Source organism: Pygocentrus nattereri, chromosome 8 (assembly GCF_015220715.1).
Source record: "Pygocentrus nattereri isolate fPygNat1 chromosome 8, fPygNat1.pri, whole genome shotgun sequence".
Lineage (NCBI taxonomy): Eukaryota > Metazoa > Chordata > Actinopteri > Characiformes > Serrasalmidae > Pygocentrus > Pygocentrus nattereri.
In genome coordinates, this window is record NC_051218.1 from 33,017,510 (window position 1) to 33,039,524 (window position 22,015).

Below are 22,015 nucleotides of genomic sequence, written 5' to 3' on the forward strand. Positions count from 1 at the left end.
GGAGTGGTCCTTTGTAGATGATTAATAAGCTTAACAGATTATCAGTAACACATCAACAACTTATTAGTGAAGTATCAGTAGTGAAGCATCTGAATACATTAAAAATCTTGAAGATGTAGATACATTACTTCCTTTAATGATATATATTGTTACTCCTAATCCTAACCTTAACTTCCACCTAAAACCTAATACCCTATGTAACCCACCTAACCCTCATGTTTTTGATATGTTAATGAGAGTCTGTTGAGTGTTTGTTTCATCTAAACAGGACCACTCAAACATTATTTTAAAAAACGATGCATGCATGAAATTTTTTTTTTCTGCTTGAAACTCATAAACTACATACACACACAGCATATACACAACACCCATCCATCCATCTCTCTCTCTCTCTCTCTCTCTCTCTCTCTCAAATAAGCCTTATTGGCATGACTGCTTTGAGTACAATGTTGCCAAAGTATATAAACTTCAAAGATGAACATGATTTATACATAAAATATTTATTTGTCATTCCCTTTAAGCCCCCCACCCCCATGTCTCTCCATCTCTACACCCCCTCACCCCAACCTGGTTTTAATTCAGTTTTAATTTGATTCAGTCACAGCTCTCTCTCTCTCTCTCTCTCTCTCTCTCTCTCTTCTTGCTCACTCTCTCTCTGTGTCTCCCCATTTCCTCTTTCTCTTCTACTTCCTCAGTTTTTTTGTCTCTCCCAGCGCTCTTCTTTCTCTCTCTTCAGTCTTTGTCTCTCTGTCTTCCTGTCTCCCTTTCTCTTGCTCTCATAATTTACTCTCTCATCACTTTTTACTAATTCTTTCTCTCTTTCTTTAGACCCATCCCTTTCTTTTGCTCCCATCTCTCTTTCTCCTTTCTTTATTTCTCTCTCTGTCTCTCTCACCACTTCTTTCTCTACTTCCCTCTTTCTTGCATCTCTCTATGCTCTTCTGTTTCTCTGTCTCTGTCTCTCTCTCTCTCTCTCTCTCTGTCTCTCTCTCTCTCTCTCGCTTGCTCTCTCATTCTCTCTCCCCTTTAGCGCCCATCGCAGCTCCATCCCTTGCAGTCAGAATAAATTCACTCCCACTCACCCATCCCTCTCTCTTCTTCACTTTTTTCCCTCTCTCCCTTTGGCTGCCCCCCTCTACCCCTCAACCACCCCCCCACCCTCTCTCTTTCGCTCTGCGGCTCTGCGGGTGTAAAAGCTGTGCATGTTTTGCTGGTGTTGTTTGGCTGTGAGGCTGCAGGCGAGTACTCCACTCTCTCAGGTGCGCTTCCCACCTAAACCAATCCCACCTCCGGCTACACTGTCATACAGAGAGAGAGGAGAGAGAGAGACAGAGAGAGAGGGAGAGAGAGGAGAGGTAGAGAGACTGAGGGAAAGAGGGAGGGGAGAGAGAGGGAGGGAAGGAGCATGGGGAGATGGAGACCGAGGAGAGAGAGGAAAGAGAGAGGGTGAGAGAGATGCCATTTGTGTGAAAGTGAGAGAGTGAGTGCTGTTGTAGCTGGAGGCTGAAATAACAGCAGTACACGGAGAGAGGGAATAGAGCAGCTCTTAGAGAAAAAAAGAGAAACTCCATCTCTCCACACACATGCACACACACACACACACACACACACATACACACAATCTTGTTTCTGTGAATTATGGGGCCATCACATAGACTTCCATTCATTTCCTGGAGACTTCCGCATGCCTTACCCACAACTAATACTAACCTTAACCTTAACCTTAGCTTCTTCAAAATGATAGTTCTTCAGGGCTTCTTTAAAATAGAAAATGGTCCTATTTAGAACTATGAACACCCATGGACCCTTCGCATCATTAAAATTGTCTTCAGACTGATAAAGAAATGTATTATATATGGTTTTATACACAATCTTTTTGAAAATGGTTCTATGTTGAATCCAAAAGGTTTGTTCTAGTGTGACGATACCAAGCCTGTAACAATTGAAGAACCTTTTGTGGTGCTATACAATACATTTTGCATCAATCTGAAGAACCCTTTTACCATGCGTAGGGTTCTTTGAATGTTCATGGTTCTACATAGTACTATTTTTCTTACTAAATAACCCTTGATGAACCATCATCTTTAAGTGTGTACCCTCATCTTAAAATGTAATGCTTTACATTGTGAGGACCAGCTTGTGGTCCCCACAAGGAAGAAAATCCCCAAAATGTGAGTGTGTGAACAGGTTTTGGTCCACACAATGTGGCATAAACTTGATAAACCACACACACACACACACACTCATATGCGCGCACACACAGAATGCAAACTGAAGATAAAGCGTACACACTCCTGATGTGCTAATCTGGGTTTTTCTGAAATGAATTCTGCTCTGCGCTCTGAAAGGAGCCACTGTGCTGAGAACAAAAGCACTCACAGTGGAGCATCGCTTATCTGTCTGCGTGTGTGTGTGTGTGTGTTTATGTGTGTCCATTAGAGGAATACACAAGTTAGAGGACTTAGCAAGAATAGCCTTACTCATTAGCATTTTATTTACGGCGTGATTTTACTTCAGATACAATGCTGGACGATTTCCACTCAGTACATGTGTAACGTTAAGCACTTTTGTTTTATTATATCTGGTGTTGCAACCCAAATGTTAGGAACAGCCATTTTGTCCTTTCAACAAAAATCAAACCATTTTGGGAGCCACAACATTTTATGTCCATTTTATCATCTTGGCTATAAATGTGTTTCCTTATGTGCTAATTTTCTACTACAGCCTAAACAATATAATTGATAATGCAGACTTACTTTGCTCTGCTGTAAGTTAAAGGTAAAACAGCTAAAAAGTGTCTTCATCTTTGTGAATATTTACTGTTTGACAGTTTCTCGTTGCAGATTATATGTATCAGGAAACAAGCTGAAGTGCTTATAAGTGTAAATAAGTCTATTCGTCTCCAAACTATCAATGTTCTTAAATCTTTCTCTTTGCCTTTTCGTTAGCTACAAGCTAGGCAAGACTTGTTTGCGTTTATGCGGTGACCAACAGTCTGCACGCCAGCCTTCAGGGTTAAAGGTTGGTGAATTAGTTACATATAGGCTACTTTAACTCCGGCATTTAAGACTTTATTGCTGAAACTATATTGAAACAGTGTCTCAGAAAAATTACTGCAAGCTTGCTTTTACTCTTTTATTCTGCTGTGGAGCCAACTCAGGGCAGTAAAAGAGCCAGGACAGTTGTTGACCCCTGCACTAAACTATTCAGTTCATATTCATTATGGAGTAAATTTAATGTACTGTGATTATCTGTTAGAAAGACTAGCCTTGTTAACACATAGCAAAGTAACTAAAGCAGAGGCATGAGAAGGTAGTTTTGGGAGTGCTGAAATCTTAAGCAGTGTATATGTGACAGGACCGATGTTGTCATGCAAAATTATTTTCCCTTTTTTTAAAAATTTTATTTACACCAAACAGTATGTGTTATACAGCGCTATAACGAGGCGAGAGACAATAATATACACGTCTAACTGACGTATCAGACTGCTGCTGTTGTTGAGGACAAATTTTATGCAAATAGGCTGAGCAGCGTCCAATCAAATTGTTGATATGTGGCGCAATAGCCGTTTGTGTCGAGTTGAGATTTAACACTGAAACACACTGAGTGGGAGATATAATGGCTGATAAAATGTTTTTATTACATTCGATTATTTTTTAATTCAATACAAATGTTACAGCTATCACACATGGGTCTTTACTACACTCAGGTGATTGTACTTTTGTGGCCAATGCTGTTCTGAAGTGGTTTTCAGTGTTAACTCTGTTTTGTTGTAATGGTGCATTTTGTTGTGTGTATTCAGGTCTTTGGGTTTTCCTTGTTGGTGTATGAATGTATATGAGGCAGGATGTGTGGATGGAAACTCTCCTGCTGCTTTACATCACAGCTCAGCTCTCATTATTCTCTCCGTTTTCCACTCATTAAGCCTTTACCTGCAGTGTGCCGTCATGGTGGAACTGGTGGAACTTTCCAGGTGCAGACACTGAAACTTGCTGCATTTATTGCAGCATCCATCCGCAGAGTCGGTTTTGTTTTGGCCTTCATTCATCCCTATTCTGTGTAAACTTCACACATTGTTTACTGAGTCTAAGCTGTGAGGCCTGGAGCAGATACACTCTGTGTATGTTTTAGTGGAAGGGATCCATCACACAGCTTCTATTATACTCTGATTGTTTACTGGAAGTTAACACATTGAACCATTTAATTGATCATTAAATACAGCCTTATGCTCAATGTAGTAACCAACTAATGTGCTTAGCAATGTCCTAGCAACCACCTGGGATACTGTAGCATACCAAGAAAACTGAGCTAGATTGTTTTAAAAAATCTATTTGCTGTTGGTTAAGGGTTAATTTATTTATTTATTCATTAGGTTTATATATAATTATTTATATATTGCTGTGATGGAATAACTGGGTTTTATTTGTTTGCTGATGTTGGTTCCAAAATTCTTGATAAAAGACGGGAAAGTTTGAAGAAGTTTTAGAGAAGAAAGAATGGAGAACAACCTCGCCAATATTTTCCTTCCAAAATGTCCAATGTGGACTTGGACTAAGATTAAGATGAAATAATATTGAATCATGGTTTTATGATGAAAGATGGTTCTTCAAGAGTTCTTTAATAAAGACTGTGGCTCTATTTGGAAACATGGACACTCAAAGAACCATTTGTATGCTTAAAGGGTTGGTTTTGGTTGGTTTTGGTTGGTTTTTTTGTTTTTTTTTTTCTGATAAATAATACCATGCCTCTGTAAAAACAGTGAAGTGAAATAAATAAATACATATTTACTGTAATGGACTATAAGGCTACCATTTTAGTAACACTAATTAGTACTTAAATATTGGAAATGGTAGGAAAAAGTGATTTGTTTGTTGGTTTTTATTTGTTGTCATGGTACACATGAGGACACCTAGACAATTTGCCAGGCATGCCAGCCAAATCAAAAACATGTTTTGGGTGAAGTCTCAGTAATTAACAGAACATTACTGTTTTACATTTACAGTTTACATTTAGAATCATAATTTCACTATAATTTCACACTTTGTCCTGACAGCATCTCTCACTTTGAAACGTAGTATCATATTCCTTCAGCCTTCAGGGCATCTAGATGGAAAACATAATATCTGCATATCAAACCAAAAAGTAAACATGCCCATAAATATTCCCATTAGCTCAAACCTCAGGATAGGCGGCCACATTCGGGGTAAATCAATATTTGGCAAGTTTAATTGTGTATTTGGAAGAAAAGCAGCTGGTTTAACCGCTGGTTTAACTGCTTTTCATTGTGGTTCAATGAGTTCAATGAGACTCTCTGTTGTAGAAAACTTCCTGATTATAATTGGATCATTTTGGTTTTGTCATTGTTACTCACTCACTGCACTGGACAAAACGAAAGCAAGTGAAATGACCTTAAGTCTAGTTAATATATTGAATATTTCTCATTTTTGAGATTAAAATGCTTTTTACTTGTTTTAAGTTAAGTGTTATATGTCAGGTAATTCTGCTTGTTGTAAGAAAGATGCAGCAATCAAGCAAAATTATCTCTTATTTTACTGAAAATAAGTAAAAAAAAAAATAGAAATAAGCTAAACAGTCTTAAAATAAACAATATTACATATATCAACTTGACATGAGATAAATTCACCTCCCATGAAATAATGAATTGCATTCTGTGACTGTATAACTACTCACTTTTCTAAAGTTTCATACAATTTTGTATAGTTGCATATAATAGCTTAATAATCTACCAGATATTAAGACAATAACTTTGAATTTATTACTCCCTCCTCTCTGTCAAATCACAGCTCCCGCACCGCCGAGTGACCTTCTCCACAGCCAATCAGGCACAGGACCTGCAGGACCCCTCCCAGCACAGTTACTATGACAGCGGTCTGGAGGAGTCGGAGACGCCAAGCAGTAAGAGCTCATCTGGGCCCAGGATCGGCCCCCTTGCCCTGCCTGAGGACCACTATGAGCGGACCACGCCAGACGGCAGCATCGGGGAGATGGAGCACCCCGAGAACGGTAAGAAGAGGTGGAGTGTCCCCTCCTTTATCTCCATCACTCCATCACTCTCTCTCTCTATCTCTTTTAACAGCATGTGGGTCCACTGCAGTGACCTTTAACCCCAGCGGAGTTTAGTTTAGCAATATAATGAGCAACGCTGAAGAAAAGTCAGAGAGATACAACAAAAACATGACAATGTACCTATTCATGTGTTCTGGTCACTCATGAGTGGAGCAGAATTTTCAACAGTGTAGCAGCATCTGTTGCGATGTTCTGAGGTGGACTACTGTAATGTGATGTTAGGTGCAGTTTTGAATGACTGTATGACTAGAATTATTTTACCTAGCTAGATTAGCTAGCAACAGCAATCCTCGTGGTATGTTTCCTGTGTCTTTGTTAACTTGTGCTAGTCTAGCTAATGTTACAGTTGCCCCTTATACTCCAAGGGTCTGTATAACTACACAGAATTAGAGGGTCACTACAACTTATTCATAACTACACAACTTGCATATCATTTCCATAGATACTGAATAATTCATATTAGATTCTGAGAAATTTGTAGCAGATATTATATATTCATGGTAGATTGTGAATAATTCGCAGTAGATTGTGAATAATTCATAAACGATTCTGAATAATTTGTAGCCGATTCTAAATAATCCATAGTATTTACTGAATCATTTGTAGCAGATACTGAATAATTCATTGCAGATTCTAAATGATTCATGATAAATTCTAAATAATTCAAAGTAGTTTCTGAATAATTTAATAATTTATATCAGATACTGAATAGTTCATTGTAGATACTGAATAATTCATAGCAAACATTGGATAATTCATAGTGAAAGTGAGTAGTAGTGAGTAAAACAAAGTATGTTAAATAATTTGTAGTGGATACTAAATAATTCGTAGTAGATTCTGAATAATATGTAGTAGATATTAAATGATTTATAGTAGTTACTGAATCATTTGTAGCAGATGCTGAATAATTCATAGTAGATTCTGAATCATTCATAGTATATAGCGAATCAATCATGGTAGATTCTGAATAATTCGTATCAGAAAATACTGTCAGTGATCAACACTAGACATCTTGGTGCAGCCAATCAGAGTAAAGTGGGTGGGGAATGGGGTGGCACTTATGATATGACCACATCTGCATTCAAGTGACTGGGCTCTGTTTTCTGAAGAGATTATTAATTGTAGATGTTGTGATTTTTGGGGTTTGTTTAGTTACAGGGTGGCGCAGAAGGAGCTGAAACTTGTGTAGAACAGAATTGGAGCTCTGTAGACATGAAAACATAAAAACAGAAAATATCAGAGAGTGAACTGAGGTGAATCGATCTCAGAGTTAAAAGTATTAAACCTAAAAAACATGTTGATGGTTACAGCTCTGATAATGCTCTACAGAGGGGCCATACGTGATGTTTCACATATAGGAATGAGGTCAGCGTGGGAAAGGTCTGACTGAAGGTATTTCCTAAACATGTGTTTGTGTGTGTGTGCTAACCTGTCTGTGGTAGTCTGTCTTTATGGCCTGCTGGAAACTTCCACTCTAACAATGGACTAAAGTGAGCATGAGGAAGTTGCAGTCTTTCCTGCTGTAATATACAGCTGTAGTTCTCTGTTCAGGCTGTCACACACCGGATGCGATGTGTTGTATCACACAGCTTCCAAAAAATTAGAAACCATTGTTTTTAATCGAGGTACACATATCAGCACTGCTCAGTTTCTCAGTGCGTCATGCAGCATTTTGCCTTTTCTATATTAAATTAGAGCTGTACTGAGACCACGGAAAGCCTCAGTAGATCAAATGTGGCATGGAGACACAGCAGAAGGCAGCCAGCCTTTTAGTTAAACAAGCAGGTGCTTATAGTAAATTAGCTCAGCTAATGTCACTAGCCTAGCCTTTTTCAGCTCATAACTTTCAGCTTGAAAACAGCCAGTCTATGAAAAGGTAGTGAATGGATGCCGAACGTGATGAGTGATGCTGAACACTAGTTCATTCAGTTTATTTGAGTACAGTGTAAACATTCATTTGAACTCGTACCACAGTTTCTAGTCACAATCTTCTGTGGAAATTCAGAGTGATTCAGAGTGTTTTTAGAGCGTGCAAGTTATTTTTTTACCACAAGTTTCTTTTTTCTTTTTCTTTTTCTTTTTTTTTGTAACTTAGCTGTTTGTGTAAAACACAAAAAGTACAGCCTCCATACTGTGTGGTTAGTTGTAACACGGTATTACAACTAAGCCACCTTTAGTTAAACAAAGTCAAATAAAGTAAATTAAGTATTTTTGTTGTATACATCAGAAAACATCTGAAAATAGAGATTTTCTTCTACTTTCTTGGCAACTTTCAGGTGTTAGTGTTTGGTTTTTAAAAAGTACATTAATGAACTTGACATTAACAGTTAGTAAAACTGTAGTAATTCAGAAATAATGTTCCATATTTTACTGATGTGTGATGTTTTTATTTATCTACACATCCTTTCTCTCCATCTTCCTCTGCATGTTTTGTGTCTCCTTTCTTTCTCTCCATCTCCATTTTTTTCATTCGCTTCTTTCTTTATTTCTATGCTTTTCTCCAGCTCTCCATCTCTTCCTTCTTTCTTATCTCACCTTCCTTTTTCTCTGTAATGTTTTCATTTGCTGTCCTTTACTGGACAAAAAATACATCTGTTTGACTTACAGTCAGTGTGTGTGTATCCATTGATTCAGCTGTCTGTCTGTCTTAAAGATGGATAATATATAATGTTAATATATATATAATGTATATATATATATAAACTTTAAGAATTGTAGTAAGACTCGCATTACAGTGTTATGTTTTAGAAAAATAAAAGATTTAAAATCTTGAATTATCCAACCAGATTGTTCACTCTGTGGTATCTAGGTGGGTACAGCAGAGTGAGCTTTCTCATTGGTCAGGACTTCAGGAGCTGGACTGAAGGCCTTACATGTTAGATTACCAATATTACTAGGAAGTGACAGAGTAATCAACCAATCATGCTCTGATTTACAACAGAACCAAATTAGAGGAGAATAAACATCACTCTAGACCTTCTGGAGGTTCTAGATATGTTTTTTTTCCTTCTGAATACACGTCTACACAGGTTTGACTCAGTTGTAAGAAATGGTTCTCCACCTCTTTCTCTCTATTCTTCTTCCTTTTATTTTTCTTTTTGACCACTCTATCACTTTGTACCTCTCCATCTTCTCCTTTACATTTCACCATCAGTTTCTCTCTCAATGTTTTTATTTCTCTCTTTCTATCTTTCCATCCTTTCTCTCCATGTTCCTCTCCATCTTTTTTCATGTCTCCTTTCTTTCTCTCCATCTCAATTCTTTTCATTTGCTTCCTTCTTTCTCTCTCTGCTTTTCTCCAGCTCTCCATTTTTTCCTTCTTTCTTATCTTAATCCTTTTTCTCTGTCTCTCTATCTCTTACTTGTTTCTCTCCATCTCTTTTGCTTTTCTGTACTCTTTCCATCTCTCCATCATTTTATCTCTATGTTATCTCCATCTCTATTTGCTCCTAATCTCTCCTTTGTTAATCTCTCCATCCTTTTATTCTTTTTTCTCTTCATTCCTTCCTCTTATCTATTATTTTACCTATGAAACTCTTTCTATTTCTCCGTCTCTCCATCCATTGTCTCCATCTCAACACCACTTAGCTGATAAAAGTGTGTAAACATCAGAGTAAAACTGAAAAAAACTCCAAAAGAGTCTCATCAAATCTGAAGTGAAATGAAGACCTTTTAAGCTGTTTTAGCAGCTAAAAATGGTTAAACATCTAAACAAGATCTGCTGGAGTGTTTTTATTGCCAACTATGTAAATGCACAATCAGCTCTGATATTTCATGCAGAATATTACTTCAGATGACTCTTATATAGAATTTGCTTTGGCAACCAGAGAATAAGATAAAGATTCATCCATTAAAGTGCTAATCTGTATTAGCAACACCTAGAAATGAATCAAAACAGCATCTACTGACATGCTGTGAATGTGTGCCTTTCATAGTGTAAAACTGAACAAGCACCAGTTAGCTTCATGATTAAAACATATAGCATCATGCTAACAGCTGTGTACTAGCTTGCATTCAAATTTAGGCTGCTTGTTTAAGCTATTCTTTTCAGCCACACTAACTTCCGGCTTATATCTACCTCAAAATTCAAATGATTTCGTCCACTGAGTAATATCCATGTTCCCAAACCCTCTAAACATCTTCTCTGGACTGCTCAGAGCTTGTGCTCTATCTCTATTTCAGCAGGTCTCAGTGTTGGACTGTTTCTCTAAAAATTTGCATATTGCTTTTCAAACCAGTTCTCCACCAGACATTATGTCTGTTCACCTTAATTAGTGAAATTAATATTTGCGTAGAGTTCGCCCACTGAGGTGTCTGGAGGCGAAACCTTTACAAACAACATTACGATGAGGCATCTACAGGCTGCATGGTGAGGACCATCCAGAGCTGCTTTATTTATTTTATCTGCCTGTTTATTTGGAATCCATCTGGTTCAGTGAAATATGGTGTACAGTGTTACAGATGCGCACACTGTTAGAAGTAAAAGTTCTGTGCTGGAATGTAAATGGACCCTCAAAGGTACAACAGTGGTTTTAAGGTCTGATTGTGAACCTTACATGAGTAGTTTTTTTTTCCAGGTGAAAAGTTTATTTGTATTTTTGACCTTGTACTTTTGTACCTTTGTACTATTTGTACCTTTTCATAACCCAATGTTTTAAAACAGAACAATAAAATTGGATTATGGTACAATTATGTTCCCTGACAAAAGGTACTGAGATGTACCCTTAAGGGTTCCACCAGTAACAAGGGGAGTACTGCCCCTGCTCTGTAAACAACTCATTGGAATCTGAATTGTTCTGTTAGTCAATCACAGCTCCACATACAAAGCATTTTCCCTCATCAGTACTTTACACCAAGGGAAATATAATAAACACACAAAATGTAATAAATAGGAATGTGCAGAATAGGCAGTTAGCAGATTGTTTAACCTTGAGACATCCTAACTTGATTTACATTTGTGTCACCAGCGTTGATAAATTAACACTGTAACTTTATATGAACACAAATATTATTGGTAACTTAAAACAAGTCAATAAATTGTGTGGAAAGTGAAGATTGTAAAAGTGGGGATGTTTTTATGGTGATTTACATTTGATAGAAAGTCAGTGTTGTGTTTTCAGACTTGATTTGCCAAAAGGAAAAATATTTTTTCATTTTTGTCTGTTTTCTGACACCGAAATAGATACATATCTGTACATATGGACTGGGGGTAAAGTTGTAATGCATGTAAAGTTATAATGTAGTTCAGTAAGTTATTAAGTAATTATGTTAGAACATTACAGCAGTAATAACTCATCTTTGATCGTTAAAATGTAAAATAAAATTCTAAGTTAAGAGCATTATCAATATCGGCCATAACAAGGTATTAATCATCAGTGACTGTTATCATCCCTGAAATCCCATGTCAGTACATCTCTTCAGATTTGACCACATTTTTGTCATTTTTTGTATGAGAGAAAAAAAACAAAAACAAAAATGGTCAGAAATGCAGAATCAAACCTGTCAACACAAAATGCAAATGAAATGCAAATGAGGCTCATTTTGTTAATGTCATTAATTATGTAATTAAATTAAATAGTAAAGGGAAAACATCATTAACTGTAGTAGCACACAGAGGCAGGTTTTTCTCCTCTTAAACTCATTCCAGAGTCTGCAGGACGGCATCTCTCACCCTGATCACTCCTGTCAGGTCCATCTAGAGGCGTTCAAAGAGATAAAAGTGAAACGATACGAAGAATCAAGTAACTTCAAAGACTCTTTAATATATTCTTCTATGACATTACATTTCAAGAGCTTATAAAACTTGGATGGAAGCCCTGCTGTGTCCCTTACAGTACACTGAGTTTTAACTTAGTGATGAAGATAACATTGCATTTTGATATGAAACATATGAGGATCATGTTATATGAAGAGCCTTTAAAGGAGAATTTAAGAAAATATGCACAAATCGGAAAAAGCCCTCAGACCACAGAGAGAAAAAGAGGTCCTATTGTGCTTTTCCCTTTCCTTTAGTGTATTGTAGGTTTGTGTGCATGTAAACGGTCTGAAAAGTCACAAAGCTCCAAGTTTACCCTAGAGGGAGAAACTGTCTCCCACAGGAATTACTTTTCCCAGCTGCCTGAAATGCTTTTTGCTTGTTGAAATCCCAGCTTTTTCCATCATTCCAAGATGATGCTATCTTGTAACACAATCCTAATACCCCGTCTACTGGCAAGCTTGGTGCACATGCAAGAAATCTACAAAGTTAAAGTACCCTACTCTGAAGCATCCTACTCCAGTCTAGCTTGAGAAGGTGGATTCTAGCTTGAGAAAGTGGATCAGGTCTACCAACTTGTTCTGACTTTCAGGATCGGACTCTGACTCAAGCTGATGCAGTAGAAGTGATGCCATTGTAAGAACAGCCACAACGGTATGGGGCAGCCTTGTCATGAGATGTTGCTCTGTTAACCAATCAGCTCAGAGTTGACCAATTCAAGCACACTGGGCTCATCGACTGATTAATTGAAGCATGTAAATCTATTCTATTAGACCCCCAAAATAAAATTATAAACAGTGACAATTAGCATAATCTGTCTCTTTTAACATGATCCAATCAGTTTAATCAGTTATGTTTTCTTTTTCCCCAGTTTATATTCTCTAGAGATATTATATTTACCAGCAAACTAGCAGGTTTACTATATATGAAGGCAAGCTGTAACGGGGACTGAGGTTGCGGGCACATATGTGGAGATAAGTGACTTTTATTGTGGGCAAATCCAAAATCAGGGTCAAGACAGTCCAGGTTCATGTAGCCAACACGGATATATTCAGGTACAGACATGACAAGAAACACACCAAACAAATCCTAAACATCAAATACCAAACATCCAAACAGGTCAAACAACAAAGACCAGCGACAACTAGAGGCAAACACAGGGCTTAAATAATCACAGAGTAAACAAGGAACAGGTGGGAACACAGGTGGAAACAATCGGGGTGGAGTCACGAAACAAGGGGGCTGGACTAAAAACCAAAACACAACACGAACACATGGACAGGACTGGGAGGGGCCAATCGTGACACAACCAAAACACTGACTGATGATAAAGTGAATCTCTAGTAACTCTTCAATCTGCTCTTCTCCTTTACGTGTCTGATTTCTCAGTGTTATTGTTGCCTTTATTTTGATATGTAAAGAATGTGATAAAACAAATATGAATATACTTCACACTTCAGGGTCCTTTCATCACTCCTCTGATGAAACTGATCTATAATAAACATTTCCATAGTGGTGTGAACTGTGCTTCTGAAACTATCACAGTACATCCAACTGTAAAGGCAGCATGGAGCTTCTTTTACACAGTGATAGGAAACATAGTAGCCCACAGTAGCTCCAATTCCACACACTGATCCATTTCACTGGCCAACATGGACATGAACGCTCAACAACTACTCTGAAGGATGGATTATATTCAGTTAAAAGGAGACAAACACAAACACCATGATTGGATCACCCTCTCTATGTTAGGGAAGAAAGGGTTAATAGCAACTATAAATAAATCAAAAGAGGATCTACTGAAGTGCTCATGCTAAAGAATTCTGAAACTTGGCAGTTTGAGTGGAGCTTGGCTTGTTCAGATGCTGTTAGGCAAAGATTAGCCTAGACACGGCTAAATGGACCAGATCCATCTCTTTCTCTCTCTCTCTTTCATTCTCTCTCTCTCTCTCTCTCTCTCTCTCTCTCTCTCTTTCATTCTCCCCCGTCTCTTTCTCCAGTCTTGTTCCTCGCTCCTCTCCTGCTAAATGGAATCATCTCCATCTGATAATGGGCTGTAATTCCATTACTCTTGCCAGGCGTCCCAAGAGGCGGCGTTTCAGCCAGACCTTTGCTAATGCTAGCGCTAATGCTAACGTTAATACAAATGGATGAGTCTGTGGAAGAGAATGGGGTGAGAGAGTGGGGTGAGAGAATGGGGTGAGAGAGTGGGAAGAGAGAGTGGGGAGAGAGAGTGGGGAGGTGGCGGAAGCCGTGGAAGAAAGTGAGCAGTATTGACAGAAAAGAAAGTGAATAGAAGAAATGGGGGAAGAGAGAAAGAAAAGAGAGAGAAAAGGAAGGAGAGAGGGAATTCAAGAACAGAGAAGCAAGAGAGAGTGAGACTTTTATATTTGCTTCTTTTTTTGATACTCACTGATATTTTGTTATTCACTAATGACAATTATTAGTAATGATCATGTGTGAAAAGTGCCATACTAATAATTTACATTACTCATAAAATACTCCAATTCTAATTGGCTGAGCCTCACAACTGCATTCTATATTAAAGCTATACCATGTAGGATTTGGGGATTTGAAGACCCCTCTGCATCTTCATATCTTCATCAGTATAATATTGATTTTAAGTTTACTTGAAGCCCAATCATTGAGTTGGACCTTCTTTTTGAGCCTGTTCATGTAAAGTAATAATGTAAATTATGTGTATTTATAAAACATATGATCATTATGTAGATATACAAAAAGATGATGCTTTACCATGGACCTCATCTCCACTACTGCCGCTCTTTCTGTCAGGCTCCCAGGTCAGTTTGAATTTTGCGTGTCATGAACATCATGAGTCTGACTGTTGCTGGCTGTTGTGATTAAGGACAATTTCAGCCGAAAATTTTCATCAGTGGCTTCTTCTACTTGCAGTTTTCAAAAAGAAAAAAATTTTGAGCTTAAAAATGTTTATAATAAAGTTTCAATATCAAACACTTAACAATTGATTATAATGTTAATAAAAATGAGTAATTGAAATGAAAAAAAAAAAACTGTTTTCTTTGCATTCCTGTGCTAACATGCTCAAACAGTTTGATCAAAAGATCAACAGTAAATCACAAACATGGCCCTGGAGCTGCACCCTGAGTGCTCTTTATCTGACTTTACAATGAACTGATTTAGCAAAATGAAATTACATTAATTTTCACAGTTCACAGTTATCTTTTTTGTAATAAACTAGTTTTGAAAGTTGTGACTGTAAAGTGGCGTGTTGGTTGGATCCTGCTGGTGTGGGTTCACAACTGTTTCTTCTCAAGTGACATATACCAAAGTGACTTGCATGCCAAAAGTGGCCCCTGCTGGAGAAACTTCACACTACTAGATGGTAGTTCCCAAGCCATGTCCACACAAGGTGTTTTCCATCTTTATAGCCGAGTTGCTCTGGAATTCTTTACTTTTAATTCAATTTAATAAGTCCCTCTAGTTCTCTTAGTTAACTTTTCCAACATAATGATTATCACACTTGAAACATCATTAGCATTATTATACTGATTCAGAAGCACAAACAAAATGGACAATTATACATAAAGAAACCTCTTTTTTTGTTTTGTGCTTTCATTTGAGGCAAGAATGTTGGTATCATTTTAAAATGTTATTATTTCAAAACATAAAATGTAGATCAGACAAATAATGTATTGTATTTTAATACATTTCAGAGACAAAATCTGACACTCTAAATAGCAAAAATAATATATATATATATATATATATATATATATATATATACCCAATATCCAAAAATACATATACTATTCCTGTAATAATAGTATATGTATTTTCTGATATATTTTCAGTATTGATTAAGAAGCTGTTAGTTATATGGCAGTGCAGTAACTATAACTTTAACAAGGTGCGTGGCTGCATTAATGTACTTCACAGTTACACACATTTTTCTTTCTCTTATAAATTTACTGTTTGAAAAATATGAGGTTCTGACAGTACTGAGACACGCAGACAGGCCGAGCGCATGAAACTCCTCTGGAGCAGCTGTGCTGTGGTCAGGCTTCGTTTCTCCAGAGCGTCCGGCAGCCAGTGGCGTCCATTACAGACTTGTTTATGCAGGCAGATCCCATTCCGCGGGAAATGAGCGCAATCATTCGTCTCAAATGAGCAAACAAGCCATTGCCATAACGACAGCATCCAATCTGTCCCTCAGCATTCAATCAGCGCACTCATTTAAAACCCTGACGCAGGAGAAACTGTTTTGACGTCCTGCGATTCAAAAATAAACATTATTTTTCTGTTTCATTATTTTGATGACTAGTTTTTTTCAAACTAAAAAAAAAAAAAACTACTATTTGTTGTTTCCTCTGCTACTGAGAGTAAACAGTTTCTGACACAAGTGTAAATAATTGTTTGAGGCACAAGCCTGAAGACGTTGTCCTTTTAGCTAGCTTAATTGAATTTGAGTTCCACCTTAAGTGGTGTGGCATTTATATTCTGACGCTTTATTTGAGGCAAGTGTGTGATGAATTAGGCATGCAGTTTGTGCCATGCTAACTGGTAAAGCTTCTAATACTTGTTAGCTACATTAGCCTCATAGCTCCAGTGCTAAAACTAAAGAAACACACAGACATGTATCGTTCTCCTGGCAACCGCCAAACCTAGACTTGTCTATCAGATTGCTGGACGGAGAAGCGTGATTCGTCAATCCAGAGAACATGTCTCCACTACTCTAGAGTCCAGTGCCAGCGCCTTACACCACTGCATTTGATGCTTTGCATTGCGCTCTGTGATTTAAGGCTTGGATGCAACTTGGCCATGGAAACCCATTCCATGAAGCTCTCTATGCTGTTCGTGAGCTAATCTGATGGCCACATGAAGTTTGGAGGTCTGTAGTGATTGACTCTGCAGAAGGTCTGAAACCTCTGCGCACTATGCACCTCAGCATCCACTCACCCCGCTCTGTCATTTTATGTGGCCTGTAGAATATTTAGCAAAGAAATTTCACGACCAGACTTGTTGCACTGCCTGGCATCCTATCATGGTACCATGCTGGAATTCACTGAGCTCCTGAGAGTGAACCATTCTTTCACATATGTTTGTAGAAGCAGTCTGCATGCCTAGGTGCTTGGTTTTTTTACACCTGTGGTCATGGCAGTGATTGGAACACCTGAATTTAAAGATTTGGATGGGTGAGTGAATACTTTTGGAAAAGTATGGTGTCTCTTTAATCCACGTGTGGGTCCAGCAGCAGTATGGAGGGATGCAGAGATGCTCAAATCTTTTACAAAGCACTTCAGCTTTGCTCCTGTACAAATTAGGACACGTTATGTGGTGTAATGGTGATGACAGCATCACATAAGGATGTCACAGGAAGACATAAGGGCGTGTCAGTGAGTTGCAGAGGTGAGACAGGCAGGACAGGTGAGAGTGGCCTGCAGGTGTTGCTAGGTGAAAGGCAGAATTAGTAGTGACAGGTCCTCATGTGTAGGTTTGAAATTTGGAATAAGGTGTGCGAAGTATTGTGGAGGGATACATAATATGCAGGGTGATATGATTTTCCATCATCAACATTCACGTAAAACTCAGAAGACATGTATAGGTCCACTGGTGGTTTTGGATAGTAAATAAAATGGCTATATTTGTATTGTAGTCGTAGCAACCCCTCGTTCTGAGTCTCTACATTCAACCATTTCACACCAAACCGCTGTGAATGATCTGTTTACGTCTCAAACACTAAATTACAGGGGAATTTTGGAATGAAAGGGAATAAATACATGAAAAAAGCTTCACAGTCTTGATTCACTTTAAAGAATGGTAATAAGTAGGTAATTATATTATAATATTACAGTAACATGCTAGTAATTAAATGGTAAAATAATGGTAACAGACCCTAAATACCCATAAATAAAAATTTAACTTTCCAGTCATTGCAGAATAATTAATTTGTAACCATCACAGTCAAAATGAAAACTGCACTCTTAAAAAAGGTTATTCAAGGGTTCTTTAATCAAGATAATGTTCTATATAGAAGAACCAGTTGGACGATTAAAAGGTTCCTTGCATGGTAAAATGGTTCAGATTGATGGAACCATGTATATGGTTCTATGTAGCACCAAAAAGGGTTCTTCTATTGTGATGTCAAGCCGGTAACCATTCCTTTTTGGTGCTATACAGAACCATATACAACACATTTTCCATCATGCTGAATAAAAAAAATTCACCATGCAAAGAACCCTTTAAGCATCCAAAGGTTCTCTGAGTGTTCATCGTTTGAGTGTTCATCTGATATAGACTTTTTCTTAGAACCTTTCTCAAGAACATATTTAAGAAAAAAAATTAAGACATTGGCTAGACAGAACCATGAGCACCCAAAAAATATATACATGCTTAAATGGTTATTTGCATGGTGAAATAATTCTTCAGAGGGAGAACGTGTTGTACATGGTTCTGTGTTCAGCCTTTTTGAAAATGGTTCTGTATAGAACCAGAAAGTGTTCTTCTATGGTGACAAGCTTGACAACATAACAATAGCAGTTTTCTTTCGCAGAGCTCTATGGAACCATATGTAACACATTCTCCATCAATTTGAAGAACCATTACTGCATGCAGAGAACCATGTTAGTATGCAAATGGTTATTTGATTGCCCCTGGTTCTATATAGAACCATATATAGAAGAGTGTTGCTAAAAAATCAAAACACCCAACATGTCTTGGCTGATGTGTTACACTAATGGGCAGGGTGTAACCATCAGCTTCTGCTTTAAACCTCCCATCTCATTTATTTCGGGAGCCACAGGTATTTCTAAATCCTCAGTGATGTAACAGAGCTGTGTTGGTAAACAGGACATCGTTGATGGTTCCCATGGCTCTGCTCCCGCACACTTCATCCAAAACAGCCTAGAGAGCGGTAATTATAAAGACACATCTGACTTTGGGAACATTCTGACAACCAAGAGTTCAATTCCCACCACTTTCTCCCAGCGGCCCACATCTGTCTCCATACTGCCCCATTAACCCTCCTGATGCTGCACCACCCCCCCCCATATGCACCACTGACCCCTCAGACCCTCAGAGGAGAGCTGACAGTGGGAATACTAGTAAATAGAGGAGGGACAAGAGTGAGAGGAAGAGAGAGACAGAAAGAAGAGGAAGAGGAGAGAGAAAAGGAGAAATAAACAGGAAGAGAAGGGATACAGAGAAAAAGAGAGAGAGAGAGAGATGGGGAAGAGAGAGGGAAAAGAGCATGAGATAGAAGAGAAAGAGAAAAAGGAAAGAGAAAGAAAGGAGAGACTGTCAGAGAGAAAAAAAAAGAGAGGGAGAAAAAACAGAAATGGACAGAGGAAGAGAGAGGGATATGGAGAAAATAAAAACGAGAGAATGGGAAGAGAGAGATAAAAGTGAGAGATAGAGGAAAGAGAGAGAGCGAGAAAGATCGAGAGAGAGTAAAACACTTGAAATATACTGAACTGAGAAGAGGGAGAGAAAAAAGAGCAAGAGGAGAGAAAGTATAGGGAAAGAGAGACTGACAGAGAGAGAAAGACAGCGAGAGGAAAGATAAAGACAAAGGAGAGAGGCAGAGAAAAAGATTTAGGAATACAGAGTAACAATAGAGGAAAGAGAGAGCAAAAGAGCAAAAACAGAGAGAAATGGACAGAGAAAGGGGATACAGAGAAAAAGAAAAGAGGGAGAGAAGAGGAAAAGAAGAAAGGAGATAGAGGAGAGGGAGGAAGGAAAGAGAAGGAAGTGAAGGAGAGATTGACAGACAGAAAGAGAGTGAGAGGAAAGAGAAAGAGCAAAAGGAAAGAGAGAGAGAGATAGAAAGTAAAAGGAAAGAGACAGGAATGAGCAAGAGAGAGAGAGAGAGAGAGAGAGAGAGTTATGTGTACTGATATATAATCAGAGACAGACGTCTGTGGTTACACACACAGTTCCCTCACAGTAAATTTCCCCTCAGTAGATCTTCTGTCCTCAAGAGCTGCTGAGATCATCATCACTCCTCACCATCAAATACATCGCAACATTACTGTCTGTGTGTGTGTGTGTGTGTGTGTGTGGTGTGAGAGAGAGCAGGGCTGATGGACTCAGGCAGTAGGTCATCCTCTCCTAATGTCCATCACTCTCTCGCAGACACAAGCATCACTCTAACAAACAGTCCATCACTCACCATTTAACACCACAACTATACTCACCATTACACCATGTGATGTCATCACCCACCACATCTCCTATTCACAGTCAGTGGTGTATCTAGACAGAAAGGAGAGAGAGAGAGAGAGAGAGAGAGAGAGTGTAAGAAAAGAGAGAGAGAGACAGAAGGAGAGAGATGTTGTTGAAATGCTATGATTGTGTGTCTGCAGTTGTGTTACAGTTCAGTATTAAGCGCTAGTTGTACACAAACTAGCCTTGATAGTGTTTTGTACTCTGATTTTGGGGGTTTTTAATCACGATCTATGGACTAAATGGCTGCAAAATGAAGTATCTTAGCTATATCATGTATTTTGTAGATTAGAATATTTTAACTGCATATTCCACAGCTGTGTATGATGTAAATGCCCTGTAGTCCAGCAGTGTATGGAGGACATCTGATTAACCCTCTAACCTCCCTCTGCAGACATACTGTTGTATAGATCCTGTATATTTAGTTGACGCTCTGTTTGCAGTAGCTGCGGAGTGCTTTTATTATTTGTTTATTGTTTGTATCCTGTATTATCCACATATGGAAGCACAAATTCTACAAGATTAATTATTTGTGTAATGCCAGATCTCCTGATTTGACAACACGAACATATCAAAAATCAGTCAGCAAGATTTCACTGAAAAAGAGAGAAACACAGCAGAAGCTTTATGAATGTACATGTGTATTAGTGCCTTGCAGGAGAGCACATGAGAAACGGTAGGAGGAAAAAGCAGGTATGAAAGTAGAATATCATTCTATTTTATCATGTGTTTTCTCTTAGCCATCCTTAGCCACTCTTTCCTAGCAGTCAAACCTGGGATGTCCCGCTGTCAAAGGGACAACCGAATCCAGCAGTTATACAGACAGATTAAAAGAAGCAGACAGATCCTCCATACCAAATTGAAGATCAATAGAAGAAAGGTAAATAGAAAGTTAGTGGCGTCTAACTTTCTAGACAATTGCTCTGAAGCTCTTCACATCATCTGCATTAAAACCACAAGATGCATTTAATAATATAAAATAATACAGCTTATTATGTACTGATCTAGCACCTTTGCAAAGATAGTTACAAACACATCATTAAAAGAAAGTACAAAGTATATAATGTACAATTAAAACATAACAGGTAATTAAAGCAAAGGATCTGTGTGCCTTTAAAATTAGCTAATTAAGGGTAGAGGGCAGGAAGAACGGGGTAAAACCATAAATGAAAATAAAGGGAAAATGCTGTAAAAATAAAGTGCAAAGTATAGAGCTCATGAAAAGACACATGAAAAGAGAAATGTTCCTGAAATTCCCCAAAATAGCATTTATTGTAGTGTAATATGTGGATAAATAGCTATCATTGTCATTTTAAAAGATTTTTATTATATTTTTAATAGGAAGGTATTCAGCCTGTCTTCAGCCTGCTAATGTGAAGTGCAGCTGACCTGCTGTGGGCTGTTTACACTGAGATTCTGTTTATGGTGTTGTTGGTGGTGTGATGGTGTTATCTGTGTCCGGATTCTGATCAGACGCCACACAACACGACAAACGCAGGGAAGAAAAACAGACATGAAGGGTCGTCTTCAGTGAATGAACTGGAAAAAAAGGGAAGATTTCACTCTCTGAGTGTCTGAACTGGAAAACAGAAGTTCTTTTATCTAATTTGTTTGATTAGGCAAATATAAGGCATGAATAATTTATCGGAATTGCAAAGTATCTGATAGAGTTATTTTTTTTCTCTGAGAGAAAAAAGGAAGGATGATTACGTGTATATGTATGTGTGTGTGTGTGTGTGTGTGTGTGTGTGTGTGTGTGTGTGTGTGTAGAGTTCAGTTAAAGCGTCTGAAGATAATGTGTCTTTAGAGCGATTATAAAAAAGTCAAACTCAAATCAGCCTCAGTTTGAGGCTGGAGTCAGTGATTTTGTAGAAACCAGAAAGTGTTCACTAGTTTTTGAATTAGAGACAATGTCGCAACCAGTGGGGTGGGGGGTGTATGTGTGTGTAGTGGTGTCTCATAAATTTATGT

The 22,015-nt window shown here is 38.1% G+C and overlaps 1 protein-coding gene across 5 annotated transcripts in view; it reads left to right on the top strand.

The window, feature by feature from the left end:
• pcdh1b (protocadherin 1b) overlaps positions 1–22,015 on the top strand; it is a 230,873-nt gene that overhangs the window by 145,295 nt on the left and 63,563 nt on the right. For 4 of the 5 annotated variants that reach the window (XM_017716244.2, XM_017716246.2, XM_017716247.2 and 1 more), the window contains one exon: positions 5,805–6,024. In XM_017716244.2, the coding sequence (XP_017571733.1) occupies positions 5,805–6,024 (220 nt within the window). Of the gene's footprint in view, positions 1–5,804; positions 6,035–22,015 lie in introns of all 5 variants that reach the window. The other variant, XM_037540344.1, reaches the window with a different exon arrangement.